Raw genomic sequence first — 16444 nt, 5'->3', positions numbered from 1 at the left:
TCATCCTTGTAGTCACCCAGGTTCATAACCTTTGTCTTATCTTCAACTCCTCACTCACAATCATTCCATATATCCACTCAGTTGCCAAATCTTGTTTATATCTCCACAACTTCTTTTCCATACATCACATTCTCTCCACTTACAAAGTCACCTCCCTAAATCCAATCCTCATCACCTCTGCCTGGACTATTGCAATAGCCTTCTATTTGGTTTCCCCACCTCAAAGATTTCCTACTTTAATCCATTCTCCACATAGCTACCTATGGTTTTCCTAAAAGGCAGGTCTTGATTATATTAACCTCCCTCGCCCACCCCAATAAATTCAAGTGACTCTGCTATTACCTTCAGGAACATATATGAACTCTGACATTCTTGTATCTTCACAACCTCCCCCCTTCCTACCTTTTTGGTCTTATTCACAACTCCTCTTCCAGCTTTCTCTTTGATCTAGTCACACTGATCTATCCGTTGTTCTGAACATACAACATCTCCTATATTTGTGTCCTTGCACTGTCTGCCTCAAGGCAGAAATGCATTCCTTCTCACTTTGGCCTCTTGGAGCAAAAAGCAAGGAACTACTTTCCTTCAAGACTCAGCTCAAGGGACATCTCCTACGTGAAGCCTTTCTTAATCCCCCACCTCCAAGAGCAGTCCTTCCCCCAAATACCTTGTATTCTTCTATGTTTCATATTGTCTCCCCCATTAGAACATAGACTCTTTTAAACAACTTCGAAAGACTTGGAAACTCTGATCTACATGATGGCATGCACAGCTTTAGGGGATTCATGAAGAATAATGCTATCCACTTCCAGAGAGAGACAATTAACTCAGATTAGTTTGATGGATAGCTAGCTAGCTAGATTGATTTGGACTTAAGTAATGTGAGAATTTGTTTTGCTTAACTACATATTCTTATCAAATTTGTTTTTTCTTGCTTTCTCAATGAGTGCTTGGGGGTGGATGTGAGAGGAGAGAATTTAAAGAACTGAAAAAAAAATTAAATTGAATTAAGAAAAGGTAAGCTTTTTCGGGGCAAAGACCCTTTCATTTTTATCTTTGTATCTCCACAGCTTAGCACAATAACTGGAATATAATAAGTATTTAGTAAATGCTTATTGATTGATTGATTGATTTAATCATCATATTTTTTCCTATTTCTTAGAAAGTTGGGAATGTGGGGTCATGTAAGAGGGAGAATGGGAAGATATCAACCTAGGGAAAAAAAAACAAAAAAAAAAACCAAACCCTGAATTTCTTTCTGAAGAATAGATGAAAAATGTGTGCAGATCTGGAAATTTTTTTTTTTTTTTTTTTTTTTTGGTGAAAGGGATGAGCCAATGGTCCTGTGTTGAAATCCCTCCCTCCCCATTCATCCCTGCCCCACTTCCCTATATAGCTTTTAATTTTGTGACCCTGGACAAATCATTTAACTTATTTGTTTCCATTTTCTCATTTGCAAAATGATGATAGCAATGTCTGGTGCTTACCTCCCACAGTTCTTGTAAGGATCAAATGAAAATGTAAATAAAGCATTTAGTGAACTTCCTAGCATTATATTTATTCATTTGTTCATTTAACAAGCATTTATTAGGTATCTACTGTGTGCCAGGTGCTGTGTTAGGAACTACGTATAAAAAGATAACGATTCCAGTTATTGTTGTTATTATTATGCTCCTGCTGTCTTCTCTATAGTAAACTAAGATTACTTATCCCATGTCGTTTAGTTATAACTTTATTTCTTTTGAAAGAATGAATAGAGATTTGGGCTTCCTTGTTTTCTACCTTGTGTTTAGAGTCACTGAAAGAAACTTTTTACCTATAAACATAAAATATATTGCATAGTATGATTATATTTATAACTTTGCTTTCCCTTTCTAAAGACAAAGGTGTTTCTTATAAATTATCCATCAGCAACATTTTATTGGGTATTCTAACAGTTTTGGATTACAAGTTGCTGAGCAGTTTTTATATATTCTGTAACCAATTGTCTTAAGAATTTTTTTTTTTCCTGACCAGAGGCTCTGCATTTTCAAGAGTGTTTATTGCTCCATCACAGATTCTTAAATGAGACTCATTTAACTCATTTAGTCTGTGTTCTGTGTTCTTCTGGGTTAATGCCAAAATAATCTTCTGGATTTAGGACCAAATAGTAAAATGCCTGTTTGGCAAAAATTAGAGGTGGCTTTTTCTTTCAGTGTTGTAGAGCTGAGTGTAGGGGATGGAGCTGTGTAAAAGCTATTTAAAAAATAATTACTACAAACCTCCCTAAACCGATGTTTTCTATCAAAATCTTACTGCTATGAATTGGGTACAAGGAGATGTGAAGGGGTAAGGAATAGCGGAACAAACAGCTTCTGCTTAGCATCAAATAGCTTTCATGTAAAAGTAGTGGCAGGGTCAGCAACATACTAGCCAGGTGGCAACTCCAGGCACCGCTGCCATAAATAAATAGTTATGTACGAGTGTCACACAGCCAGAGTTCGATACAAAGCACATGGGTGGAAAACATCCTGATGTAAACATTTGGCAGAAAGTACAGGACGGTCTGTATTTGCTGGATTTTGTGACAATTAAAAAAAATAAAAGGAAAGGGAATGAGAAGGAAATTTTTAAACATGAACTGAAAAGTCTATAAAATTCCCTCCATACTTAACTTAAAGGGTATATGACAGGCTGACATCGGTGCTTTTTAAGTATTATTTTTTTAAAAGTCTTTTCAGTATTATTTTTAAGTATTATTCAACCAAAGTTCAAGTACTTTCTTCCATTAAACAAAACTTTTGAAAAAACAAGCTGACCCATCAAAATTAATGTCCCCCACCCCCTTCCCAATAAAGTTAAGTATGTGTCAGTGTCCAGAGGGCCATTTAATTTTCCCTAAGATTTGAAATAGTAGATCAAAGAGGTAGAAGGGACCTTGGAGGTCATTCTAGTCCAACTCCCTCATCCTAAAGACTAGGGATCTGAGGTTGAGAGGTGAAGTGACTTGGCAGGTCACTCAGGTCGTAAATGGCAGAGCTGGGATCTCGACCCCTGTCTTTTAACTGCAAATCCAGCCCTCCTTGCACTGTGCCACAGTGAGAAAAGTTGCATTGTTAAGTTGTGACTGAGAAAAAGCCAGCTTGTAAATTAAAGTCTAAAAACGATTGCCCAGAAGTTGCTGTTGGTCGGTCCCTGGTCAACGCGTATACTTCTAATTACTGGCTCTACACTCATTTTCCAAAATGCAAAATCAGTTTCTCCATTCTCGCCGTTCGATTTTGATAGGGTCCTCAATGCTACTCAAAATTGGGGCACCTCTGGGGTCGCTCTCAGGTGCGGGGGATTCCTCTAGGCGTCCCTTTGCTCTCCCTACCCAGCTCTGGAGTCATTCACTCTTCGCAGACCTGCTCCCCCACCTCTCCCGCACACCCCGAGAAAAGGCGAACTCGGACTCCTACGCGAGTCATTTTAACAACCGTTTTCCAGGGTCTCGTCTGAGCACCGACTATCCCATCCCCCAACCAATGCACTCCATGTACACTTTTCCCCCTTAAGGAAGTTCTGGGCGCGGGATGTGGAGGGAACCTCTCCCTGAAGCGCCCAGCCCAGCACTGGAATGCAAGATTGCAAGATGGCAACAGCGCAGGCTTCGCAGCGCTGGAGTTTCGGGCAGCCCGCCGCCTTGCAGCATTACTTCCTGGTTGCTTTTCCCTTAACTGACATGGCGCCTATTCGCCTTCACTTCCGCGCTCTGCGGCTGCTCAGAAAGCCGAGGTGAGGGCAGTCCCGCGTAAAGCCCGCGCTACTGCCGCGGCTGCAGTTACCGCTGCGAGCCGGCTTTGCCGCCGCGTGCCCTTCCTCCCCGCCCCCCGCTGTGCCGCGTGCTGCGCTGACGGAGGAGGGGGACCAAGGGTGCACCGTGCCCGCTGCCTCCATCCCCAGACCCGTTGCCTTTCGGGCTGCTCCGGCCCCTGTCATTTCACTCCCCTCGGATTCCCGCTCCCCTCCGCCCCCTTCCCGGGCCAAACATGATATTGACCAAGGCCCAGTACGAGGAGATAGCTCAGTGCCTCGTGGCTGTGCCACCTACCAGGCAGAGCCTGAGGAAGCTGAAGCAGAGGTTCCCCAGGTAAGTCTCCCGCTCTTTCTGCAGGATTACTACACCCCTTAGTCACCAGGTGCCACACCAGCGGGTACGTACAGTGCTGGGGTCATAGGGATGCCAGGACATTCATTGCATAGGTAGGGATTATTGGCAGTATCACCATACCCCTTACCTTGCAGAAAAGATCCTCGACGTGTAAGCGCCTTATAATCTCAGCTCCACGAAAGAGTAACCTATCAAAAAAAAAAAAAAAAAAAAACCAAAAAGCGCTCGTTGGCGAATGAATGACTGAATGGGAAGAGAAATTTTACAAGAAACCGCCACCGAAATGTGTTAGAGAGTAACACAATCAACACGCCATTTATTAAACTCCAGGCGTTGTGGGGGTGTTGGGGGATACAGTGACAAAAGTGAAACAGCCCCTGCACCCTCCAGGGGTTTACAGTCTAGCTAAGAGACACACGTGTAACTATGTAGTTCGATACAAAGTAACTTTGTGAAGGCATTAGCAGCTGAAAATCGAAAAGGCTTAGGGTAAAGTTTGTTCTGGAGCTGATACTTGAAGGAAACCAGAAGATTCTAAGAGGGAGAGGTAAGGAGAGAGTGAATTCCAGGCACTGGGACTCAGCCACACAGAATATCTTGCCGTCTGTGCTCAATTCAATCTGGTGGCTTTCTGGGACTGTCATATGCCAAGGTGGTCTGGTGCTTAGTCTTCTAACTCCTTCAGATAAACTTGTGCCCTGAGGATATGTCTTAGTTTACTAATGAGGTAGATATGGATAAGCAGATGTAGCAATAGCTCCTCATAGGAGGTAGCTTGCTGATCTTAGAGTCAAGAAGACCTAGGTTCCAGTCCCCTTTATGACATTAGTTGTGTGACCCTGGGCAAGTAACGTTTGTGCTCAGGTAACTCCGACTTATCTCATAAATCATAGTTTGGATATATCTGGTGAGAAAGGAGTCCACAACAGGTGTTCCCTAGTAGGAAATCACAGATTTTGTATTCCTGTTTTTGTTTGGGCCTCTTTCTGTCCTCCCTACTCCCATCCCCCGCCAAATAATAATTTTGCCTGCGTTTAATTTCCCAGTCACTTTCTCTTGTTGAAATTAGAATAACAGAATTTGCAAAGCCTTAAAAATAATCTGGATCCACTCTGATCTTACAAATGAGGAAATTAAGGCCAAATTTGCTCAAGATTACATGGTTAGTAAGTGGTAGAACCCACAGTAGAAGGCAGGCTTCCTGACAAACAAGTCAAGTGCAGCCAAGTTACTTTGGTTATACTAGATAAAGATTACTGCTTTTCCTTATACTGCTAAGATAATTAGAATTTATCTGTACTCCATTATCTTGTACTTCTAACCCACCCTTTGTAACTACCTTATTTCTTTCTATATTTTAGTCACTCAAGTTTGCATTCTAGATAAGTCATATTCAACTTTTTATTTTCTCATTCCTTCCCCTCCACCACTATCCAATCAGTTGTCAAATTTTATCCACTTTCTTTGAAACATCTCTACTATCCACCCCTTTCTCTTTATCCTACAATCACCTTCCTACAGGGCCTTATCATCTCTTGCTTAGACCACTGTTATAGTCTCCTAATTGATCTCTTTACATCCAGTCTCTTCCCTGTCTAATCCATTCCTCATACAGCTGCCAAATTGATGTTCCTAAATCATAAGTCTGACCATGATGTTCCACTAGGCTCCTCACTCCCTCTGTACTAAAACACAGACTCTGCTGGCATTGAAAGCCCTTCATAATTTGGCTTCATCCTGTGTTTCTCAGTGTCTCTGTTTCTCTGTGTCTCTCTGTGTCTCTCTCACACACACACACACACACACACACACACACACACACCCCTTGTTACTCTCCATTCATGACATTCTACCTCTGGCCTTTGTGCCCCTCATGCCTGGAATTCTGTACTTCCACCCCTCTGACTCTTGTAACCAGTAGCTCCCTTAGGAAACCTTTATTGATTTCCCCCCTAGTTGTTACTGTCCTCCCCTAATACCCGATCACTGTGTATTTATTTTGTATCCTCTCAATCTATTTTGTATCCTTTCATTCCCCTAATTAGAATGCAAGATCCTTGAGGGTCAGAGACTGTTTTATTTTTGTATCAGTATCTCAAGTATTAAGTACAATCCCTAGCACTTAGTACATACCTTACAAATAGTTTGTGGATTGAATTTTAAAAAATAGACCCATCCCCCCCATCCCATTCTTTCTTTAGGCATTATTTTGCTATAAACACGTTTATGTCATGATGAGAGAGAAAATATTTTCTTTGACTAAAGTTTATTATATTAGTGTCATTAGTGATGAAAGAAGTTTGACCATGTAATTTATCTTCAAGTTATGAAAATTAAAGCATGGTCTGAACCATGTGATACAGGAATTAGGACACAGGTTCTTTTTATTTTTGCCTCCATCACTTATCTAGCTGGGTGATCCTGGGCAAATAATTTAATCTTCTGGCCTTTCAGCTTCCTCATTGCTAAAGTAAGAAGTTTGGTTCTTTATTAAGGTAACTTTTTGTGATGCTTGATATGTATCATTGGATCCTGGAGGTTGGTAGTTTGTGTATTAATATGCCTATTTTGTTGAACTAAACAGATGAAACAGGTTCAGAAAGGCTGACTGCCACAGTCATGGCAGAACTGTTATAAGAACTCACTTCTCCAATTAAAGTTTGTTGTTTTTCCCTATACCTCTATCAAGCCCCTTTCACCTGCAATATTCTATGATTCTAATCCCAGAGGTAATGCCCAAACCTCATTTTGAAGAATGCTTTCACCTTTATCTTCTCTAACCCTTTTCTAAGAACTTCTAACAAGAAGAAAACTTGACTAGTATGAATTTGATCTGCTTTTATTAAGCCCTGCCTATTGTCTGGAGTAGGTACTAATGAGCAGCAAAATGGACAAAAGGGAAGGGTGATAGGGATTCACAAACCGGGATTTTTCTAAGACAAATCACTTTAGGGTGAAAAAAACAACAACAAAGAAAACATTGTTATATTATTCTAGGAGTTTGATCAACTATCAACTGTTATGTAGCATCTTTTTTTTTTCTCCATAAGAAAATTCCATCTCTCTTTATTAAGTTAGCTTTCCCTTTTTTTTTTTTTGGAGGTTTGTAGAAGTTGTTACTTTTTAGATTGCATTTCTACTCCAACCCACCCACTGATTCACATGTCTATCTAGTTTTTTTCCATTTCTTTCTCACAATATTTTTACTCTTCTTTCTGTAAAGTTATACTTCCTTCACACTTTTATTTAGCAGTTATTTATTTATTAAAACATATTTCCACATTAGTCATGTTATGAAAGAAGATTTAGAACAAAAGGGAAAAATCATGAGAAAGAAAAAAACAAAAAACGAAAAAGTGAAAATAGTATGCTTCGATCTGCATTCAGACTCCATAGTTCTTTCTCTGGATGTGGATAGCATATTCCATCATGAGTCTTTTGGAATTGTCTAAGATCATTGTATTGCTGAGAAGAGCTAAGTCTATCAAAGTTGATTATCACACAATGTTGCTGTTACTCTGTACAATGTTCTCCTGGCTCTGCTCACAGTTATTTATTAGGGATCTACTTTGTGCATGATGCGATTGGTACATAGTATCTTGTTTTGTTTTTGTTTTTGTTTTGTTTTTATTGTCCTCTTTTCTTTCCCATTTCTCTTATTCTGTGTGGGGTGGGGATAGGGCTAGGCATGGGACCTGTAATATAGACATCTCCCAAGTGTATAAACACCTTCTACCAATGCAAGTAGGTTCCTTCTTTGTAATGGAATTGTTGCTTAGAGCAATGGTGTCAAATTCAAATGGAAATCTGAGGACACTAAACTGTACTTGGGATCCCTGGCTGGTGGGGGGGATGAGAGGGGAAGGGGGAGGTGGCCATACCTATTGACTTGGAGAACCACATATTAATGTTCTATTTTTATTTATTTTGTTAAATATTTCCCAATTACATTTTAACCTGGTTAAGGCAGCACTTGGGAGTGTTGCCCACAATGTGGCTAAATGACCCCCCCTGGCCTAAAGCCTTGAGAGACTGATTGACTTGCCCAGAGTTACAGAGCTGGTATGTTTCAGAGGTGGGATTGAACCCAGGACTTCCTGGCTGAGGACAGCTGCCTCACATCTTTGTGGGAAAATAACAATTCATGAAAGACTAGAAAGACTAATTTGATCACTTTGTCCCCTTCTCCCTTCCCAACTTCCCAATATTATTTGGAAAAATGGTGAGATAGTACTTAATTATATTACTAAATACTGGGCTAGCCCTACTACTCAAGAATCTAGGTACACTTAATTTAGCTGGAAAGCATTGTAGCTTTCTAAGCATTACTTGTGTAGTTCAGGTTTTCTTATTACTTGTATGACCTTGGATTAAGTCATTTCTCCTTTAACCAATGGGTGCAATATTACTGTCATTATTCACCTCACTGGGTTATTGTGAAGAAAATAGTTTGTAGACTGTGAAACTCTACATAAATAGGATCTAATATGGTTGACTGAGATGATCATTCCTGTACAAAGGATGCCTTTGGTAAAGTAGTAACTGTACTTTCATTTTTAAGTTAGTATCCTATTATCTTGGATGTAAAGAGCACCTCTTTTGCTTGTGGCTCAAAACACCTTCATATATTTAATTTTAATAGGATTTAATTTTATTTTTTGAATTGTAATGTATTTATAAGCTACCTCCTTGCCAAAACATCCAATATCAAATATCACTATTTCAACTGTTCTTGTTTCTTGGATTTATGAAAATTTGAAAGCTGTGATATAAAATAATCAAATATTCAGTTTTCCTTTTAGGGGATCATATTCAGAGCTAGAAGCAATCTTGGAGATGACTGAGTCTATTCCTTCACTTTAAAGAGGAGAAAATGGAGATGTAGAGAGGGAAGGTGAATTGTACTAAGTTCCATAGCTAGGAAAAGAGATGAAAAGGCCTGCATTAGAATCCCAGGCTCAATCTGAGTTCTCTTTCTTTTGTCTGAGATGAACAGTAAGAAGGCCAGTTTGGCTAGGCCAAAGAATGCGGGAAGGAGACTTATCTATAGGTAGGTTGGAGTCAGGTTTGAAGGACTTTAACATCCAAACAGAGGAAGAATTTGTTTTTATTTTTGCATGTGTATGTGTGTGTGTGTGTGTGCGTGTGTTTCCAGGCAATATGGAGGAACTGGAATTGAGTAAGGAAGCAGTGTGGTTAGAACTGTGTTTAAGGAAAATCACTTTGGCAGCAGTGTGAAGAGTTTAGAGTGATTAGATACTTACTTGAGAGAGGGAGACCAATTAGGAGGTCATTATAGCAGTGCAGCTAAGAGGTGATGAAGGCCTGAAATACATTGGTGGTTGTATGAGTGCTGAGAAGGGGGACAGATATGAAAGATGTTGGGAAGCTAGGAACAGCAAACTTGAAGGAGGGACACCGACCGACCGACAGCCCATTGCAATATTCTAGGTGTGAGGTGATGAGGGTCTCCATCTAAGTGGTAGCAGTGTCAGAGGATAGAAAGGGACAAATTTGAGAGATATTATGAAGGTAAATTGATGGGCCTTGGCAACAGATTGAATATGTGTGTGTGTGTATGTGTTTGTATATATGTGTTTGTATATATGTGTGTGTGTGTGCAAGAGTGAGGAGTAGAGGATGACATTTAGCTTGTGAGCCTGGGTAATTGTGAGAAAGGTGGCACCCTCAACAGAAATGTTGTGAGTATGGCAAAATGGTGTAAATGAGACTTTGACTTTTGGAGGGGAGGGTACATACATAGTAGTGGAATCTTTGTCTCAAAGTATGTTGTTATTTTATAAATTCCTTTAAGAAAAAAAAGCACATTTCCAGTTTGCTTCTCAGAGTGGCTACACCAATTCACAGCTCCACCAATGGTGTATTGGTGCGCCTGTCTTCCCACCACCCCTCCAACCTTGATTATTCCTATCTCTTGTTGTTTTTTGCCAATTTTCTGGAAGTGAAGTAAAACTTCAAAATTGTATTGATATACATTTCTCTTGTAATGAGTGATTTGAAGCTATCTTTCATTTGGTTGTTATTTCTTTTGAGAATTTGGTTTATATCTCTTGACTATTTGCCCATTGGAGCATTGTTTTTCCTCAGAGATATTGCCAAGCAACTTGACTATAAGCTGCGGAGCATTTACCATATGCATTGGTAGAGGGACTTTTCTTTACCCAGAGTTCCCTATAAAACCACAAGTACAGTAAAACAAACATAAAGACTTCTTGTGATCCTGTATGGCTGCAAATCATGGAGCACATATCTTGGAAGAATAAAGATCACAAGTAGCCCAAAAGACATGGCTAAGTTGTAGCATATAACCAAGGATCATTTGAGTTCAAGAAAGGGTATAAAAAGCAGTACTGTCAGATTCAAATAGAAATGGATCCCTGCTGCTGGCGTATTGACCTGGAACACCACAAATTAATATTGTTTATATTTTATTGTATTTTTGTTTATTTTGTTAAACATTTCCCAGTGACACTTTAATCTTATTGGGTTATGAAAGGCTGGGAGTTTGACACCTTTATTGTAAAGGACCTTTCCAAGGATGGTTATGATGGGAAAGGAGATAGGCCAGTTCAGCAGTGAAGTTGAAAGACACTAGATGGACATCTCAATTATATGCTGTTACTGTCAAAGTAATCAGAAGACACACACACACACACACACACACACGGCCTACAAAGAGAAGATGGCTTGCATTTTCTACAGATGACTTATAGAAGTACCTGGACTGGAATTGCAAGGGTTTAAGGAGGTGTGGAGTGTTTGTATTCCTTACTGTTGGAGAGGGAAGTCACATTAGTGAAATCATGGATTTTCTATCACAGTATAGATGGTGATGTTTCTAGTCATCTTTTCTAAGTCTCAGCTGTAAAATGAAAAAGTTGGACTAGTTTTCCATTTAGTTCCTTCTGGCTCTAACGAATCTAGTTTATTCTACACTATTCTATACTCTTCTAGTCTACCTTGTATACCACTGATCCCTAGTTTGCCACACTTGAATATAAATGCTCCTTTGAGCCACAATTATGTGTTTGTGTTGCTGCCCAGTATATTTAGCTTTTCTTTCTTCAGGTACAAACTTCCCAGCAGGTGATTTCCATTTTCTACCTGCTAGAATTATCTTTTATATTGTATTTTTAAGCCCAGACACGAAATATTTCCAAGATTTTATTTTGGTTATAAAACTGATGCCATTTCAGCGGTGTACCCCATATTTATCCCATGCTGACTCATTAGTATTGTTGGCTACCCAATGGTATTATTGCATTTGATCATATGCTCTTTTATTTAACCACCATCTTCTGACACAACACAAGCCTAAAGTGTTTTGTTTTTTTTTTTTTTTTGAGAATAAAAGAAATAGGATTCATGGTATTGATATCTTAAGTAGCCTACAATATATTTGGAGGAAACAACACAGCATTTATGCCTATGGGAACCAATAATTAAAATCTATCACATTCTCTATGCAATTATTTGCCTATTTCAGTCTATATTCTATTTTTATTATAGACCTTTCCCACTTCCCCTCCTCCAAAATGAGACTGTTTGTTATCCATTTCTCCTTGGATACTCTGACTCACATTTTTCTAACTATGTCTTACATATTTCCAACCAAATCTTCCCCATGCAATCTATAATGGTCTCGTTACCTTCTAATTCTTTAATTTTCATGCAATCATTCACATATAATAATTGTTTTAATCATGAAAAATGAATTTCTAGATACGCTATCAGCAAATGATAACTTCTTTTCCAATATTATTCCCTCTAAATTTTTTTTCTCGTCCTCTCAAAATTGCTAGAATTTCAAATGTCATATAAAATAAAGCAGTACAAAGTGGCCATCCTTGATTTGTACCTGCTTTTAGTGAGATTGCTTCTGATATTTCTCCACTGCCTATTATGTTGACTCTTGGCTTGAGGCTGTTTTTTATTGTTTTGAGGATAGAAACCCTTCATACTTTCTCTTTTTAGAATTCTCATGCATGAATGTTGGATTTTATCTGAAGTTTTTTTCATATGTATTGATATATTTTTTGCTTGTTTGCATGCTTTATTATATTGATAGTCTTCCTGATGTTCAATCAGCCTTAGTTGCTTATGATGAATAATTTTCTTAATGTATTGCTATATTCACTTGGTTAATATTTAGTATTTTTGCATCCACATTAATAAGATTGTCATATAATTTTCTTTTTTATTGTTACTTTTCTGGGCTTTAAAATCAATACAATATTCATAAATGTATCGAGTAAAATTCCTCCTTTTTTCTATTGTAATGAATAACTTATGTAAAAGAGGAATTGTTTGCTTTTGGAAAGTTTGAAAGAATTCTACCATGGATACACCTAGACAGAAGTTTTGTTTGTTTGTTTGTTTGTTTTAGACATGGTAATTTTTGATGACTTGTCCAATGTCTTCCTCTGAGATTTTATCAGTTTAAATTATTTTTTGTTGTATCAGTTTTGGCAGTTTGTTTTTGTAGACAATCATCTATTTCCTCTCAATTTTGTAATCTGTTAGAATATTGATGCATATACTATTCCACGATAGTTGTCTTGATTTTTTTTGTCCTTATTTTGATTCCCTAGTTTTCATTTGTAATTTTCCTAATTTGCATTTTCTTCTCCCTCTTTGTTTACTAAATTTGCTAATGGTTTGTCAACTTTATTGGTCTTAAATAAAACAAGAGTTGGATTTTTTTTTATATCTAATTGTTCTTGAATTCTCTATTCAATTTATTTCCACTCTTACTTTTATGATCTTACTTTCCTTTGGATTACTGCTTTGTTTCTCTTCTAGGTTCTGAGAGACACTGTAGAACATCGAATAGAGAGTTGGTCTTGGGATTCAAATCCTGCCTCGGACACATATTGTTTTTATAGTCCTATGCTAGTCACTTAACCTCTCAATGTTCTAGATCAGGGGTATCAAATCAGATTAAAATGTAATTGGGAAATACTTGGCAAAATAAGTAAAAATACAGTACAACATAGACAATGTTAATTTGTGATTTTCTGAGTCAATATACTGCCTACCATGATGGATTTCTGTTTGAATTTGAGACCAAATATTCTAGACTACCCTCTACAACTGTAAGTTGCTAAGATGATACAGACTTGCTTTGATAGAAGGAGTTTTCTCACCTAGGAATTCCATATACCTATGAAATAACAGGTCTAGTCTCAGGGATTTCTTCCTGTCTAGTGCTTTTGGTGGCCAGCTTCATTTTTTTTTTTTCCTTCATTCTTATTGATAGAAAGTTATCTCTAAGAACAGGACTAGTTGCATTTCATAGGTTTTGATATATGGTCATACGATCTTAGTTTTCGAGCATGAAAGGACCTTAGAGACCGGTTAGTCCAACCTCCTAATTTTACAGATAAGGAAACTGGGACCTACAGAAGTTAAACTCACTTGCCCCAGGTAACACCAGCAGTGATAAATAAGTGGCAGAGAAAGGCTTTGGACTCCACTTTTAATTCTTTCTTACTGTACCAGGCCATCTCTTTATGGTTGTTATATATATTTTTTTAAAAGGATCCTTTTATGTTTCTGGTTTCTTCATAAATCCAATCATTATTTTTTGGTGGTGTTTTAGCTTCTATATAATTTCTTGGATCATTTTGTTATTTAATTTTATTTTATTGCATTAGTCTGAAAAGGGTCTCTATACTATGACCTAGTATGTGGTCAATTTTTACATCTGTCCTATGTGTACTTGAAAGTAATATGTATTCTTTTCTTTTCTCATTTATCTCTTCATATATATGTGTGTGTGTGTGTGTGTGTGTGTGTGTGTGTGTGTGTATAATATATATGAATTCTAACTTAAGTTAGCAGTTCAAATCTGTGGTATCTTTTATTGGTAATCTCTTTGATTTGTCACATTCTAGTAAGGGGGTTGAAGTCTTCTACTATTATAATTTTGATCTATTTCTATCCGTGTCCCTGTTAATCTCCGTTATGAACTTAACTGTCAAATTATATGGTAAATATAACTTGACAGTTGTTACATATTTGTTATACATCATTCACTTTACCATTACGTAGTGGCCTTTTTGTCCCTTTGCATTTCTGAGAATTTGGATTCTATTTTATCTTATAGCATCACTGCTACCCCTGGTTCTTTTTTTGTACTTCTAGTTGCATGATATAATCTAGATCAACCTCTTAATTTTAATCGTTTTATCTTTTATTTTTTCTTAGATATCTTTCCAAAAGCAGTATATTAGTGAGTTTGGTTTCTTGAGCAAATTTTCTTTTTTTTAGTTTGTTAAAATGAATATTTACCTGAGGTTTAAGCTCTGATTTTAGTGTAGATAGGTGTTCTTTGCCATTAGGTTTTATCATTACTATTTTTCATCTGTGTGAAGCAGTTTTTTAATTGTAGATATACAGTGGTGGGTTTTTTGGGTTTTTTTTTAATGATTTTCACTCTTTTGTGTGGATCATAGTAGCTGTTTTTATCCCCAAATCTAACTTTGTTATTACTATTACAGTAAGGAGTGGTGGCATGTCTTAACCAAAGGTAATAAGCAAACTTGAAGTGTGGTATTTTTGTTAGTCTCTTATCATCCAACCAGTTTAGATTTTTTCTCTCACTGCTTGTGTGGATCTCTTTCATTAAAGATTATTGTTGATAAATTGTTCTAGGTCTTGTTTGTCTTTGAAGTGAGTTCTGTTTCTAAACAACATAGTAGTGTTTGTAGTTATATAATTTTGACATTTAGTCATTTGTTAAGATTTTTGTGCATAAACAAACCTTTAATGTTTTATTTGTGTTATTTAAAATATGGTTTCCTCTGTTATTTCTTTAAATATACTTATTTTTAATTTCCCAAATTTTGTAATTACTTTATAATTACTGAATTTTACAATTATATGCCCTAGAAATCTACATTTAGGGGTTCCTCTTGCTGGTATCCTATTTACCTCATCTGGACAACTATGGAAGATGTTTTCTAGGTATGTCCTACAATATAACATCTACCTTTTTTTTTTTTTTTTCCTTTTTCAGTATGATGGGATAAGAGATTTAGAAGTGGCAATGATGTTGGAATTCTTATAGTTCAACCTTTCATTTTGCAGATGAGAAAATTGAGACTTAGAGAGATTGTGTTTTGCTTAAGTCCACACAGGTGACAGAACCATGTTTTAACCCTAAGTCCTCGTACTTCTTCATGGACACTTACCAACTTTCAGCCTGTGAGCTGATAGTGAAGGATGGGGACCTAAGGAATGGGAGTCCCTACCATCCTTGGCTGAGGTGGATCAAGGTAGGTCAGGAATTCCCTGGGCTTTGGTCAGAATGAAGTAGATGAGCATAGGGGTTTCTCCTGTGCTCCTGTACCTTGTTTCTCAGAGAGGCAATGGTTTCCCTGAGATCTCAGTTTGGCTTATGCACTGGTTTTTGGGAGAGTTGGCGGCAGGAATTGTTACTTAAGGGCCTAGACTCTTACGGCTCTTCTGTATTTCTCAGTCTTGTTTGCAGTTGTGATGAGCTCCGACCAGCAGGAGATTGGGATTATGGGTAGAGTGGGAAAAGACCAAAACAACTTCTGTGCCCTTTAGCCACTCAGATGAGAGGGGGTAGGGATATATGGAGTTCGAAGGACTGATGTGCTACATCTAGGTCCGTGCTATCTCTGAGACTTCAGGGCTGCAGTACTCCCTGGTCCTCTCAGCTATAGTTATAGTTACACATTTCTCAACTTTTCTTTTTCTTTCTTTTTTTTAAGTTTCTCTTTTTTTCTCTTCTTTATTCCTGGTGGGATAAGGATAGCTTGGGTAGTTTTTTTTTTTATGATTGGTGAAGGAATTTAAATAGGTAGGAGCTCACTTGTCTGACTTGCTTAACTGCTCAGATTTAGCTGTCTTGATTAGTTTTGCATGATTTGTTTTTAGTTAACCGGCCATTTGCTTTATGATTGATGAATTCATGAATCAGCTGCTTAAAAATCTGTTCTTTCGGTTTTGTTGAGGATTACCAAGTTATCATTCCAGGGAATCTACATTTACCTTATCGTTATTGTTATTATTATTATTATTTTAAAAACTTGTACATTTGCCTATCTACAGGATTCTGGCACTTTTCCCATTCTCTAAGCATTTTCAAACATTACCAATAGTGACTTTGATGTAGTACCTACAAGTTCATTCATTTTCTAAGAAATAATTCATCTGAACTTGGAAACTTAATGTAAAGCCACCTGGATGCTTCACATAAGTTTATCTCTTGACCTTTTTGGGACTCCAGTTCCCCCTTTATGATGGGAGTTATCTTTTCTA

At 37.6% G+C, this 16444-nt stretch overlaps 1 protein-coding gene across 6 annotated transcripts in view; it reads left to right on the top strand.

Annotated features, from left to right (window-relative positions):
* Positions 1 to 3875: 3875 nt before the first annotated feature.
* CUNH15orf41 (chromosome unknown C15orf41 homolog) overlaps positions 3876 to 16444 on the top strand; it is a 263471-nt gene continuing 250902 nt past the window's right edge. For 4 of the 6 annotated variants that reach the window (XR_003569815.1, XM_027869993.1, XM_027869991.1 and 1 more), the window contains exon 1: positions 3876 to 4111. Coding sequence is in view for 3 of the 6 variants with exons in the window: in XM_027869993.1 (XP_027725794.1) it covers positions 4011 to 4111 (101 nt within the window). In the remaining 3 variants the exon portion in view is untranslated. The remainder of the gene's footprint in view (positions 4112 to 16444) is intronic. The other 2 variants (XM_027869995.1, XM_027869994.1) reach the window with 2 other exon arrangements.

Source organism: Vombatus ursinus, unplaced genomic scaffold, assembly GCF_900497805.2.
Source record: "Vombatus ursinus unplaced genomic scaffold, bare-nosed wombat genome assembly UNPS02014794.1, whole genome shotgun sequence".
Lineage (NCBI taxonomy): Eukaryota > Metazoa > Chordata > Mammalia > Diprotodontia > Vombatidae > Vombatus > Vombatus ursinus.
The sequence above is the reverse complement of the archived record's forward strand: the minus strand, read 5'-3'. Positions and strand labels throughout refer to the sequence as shown.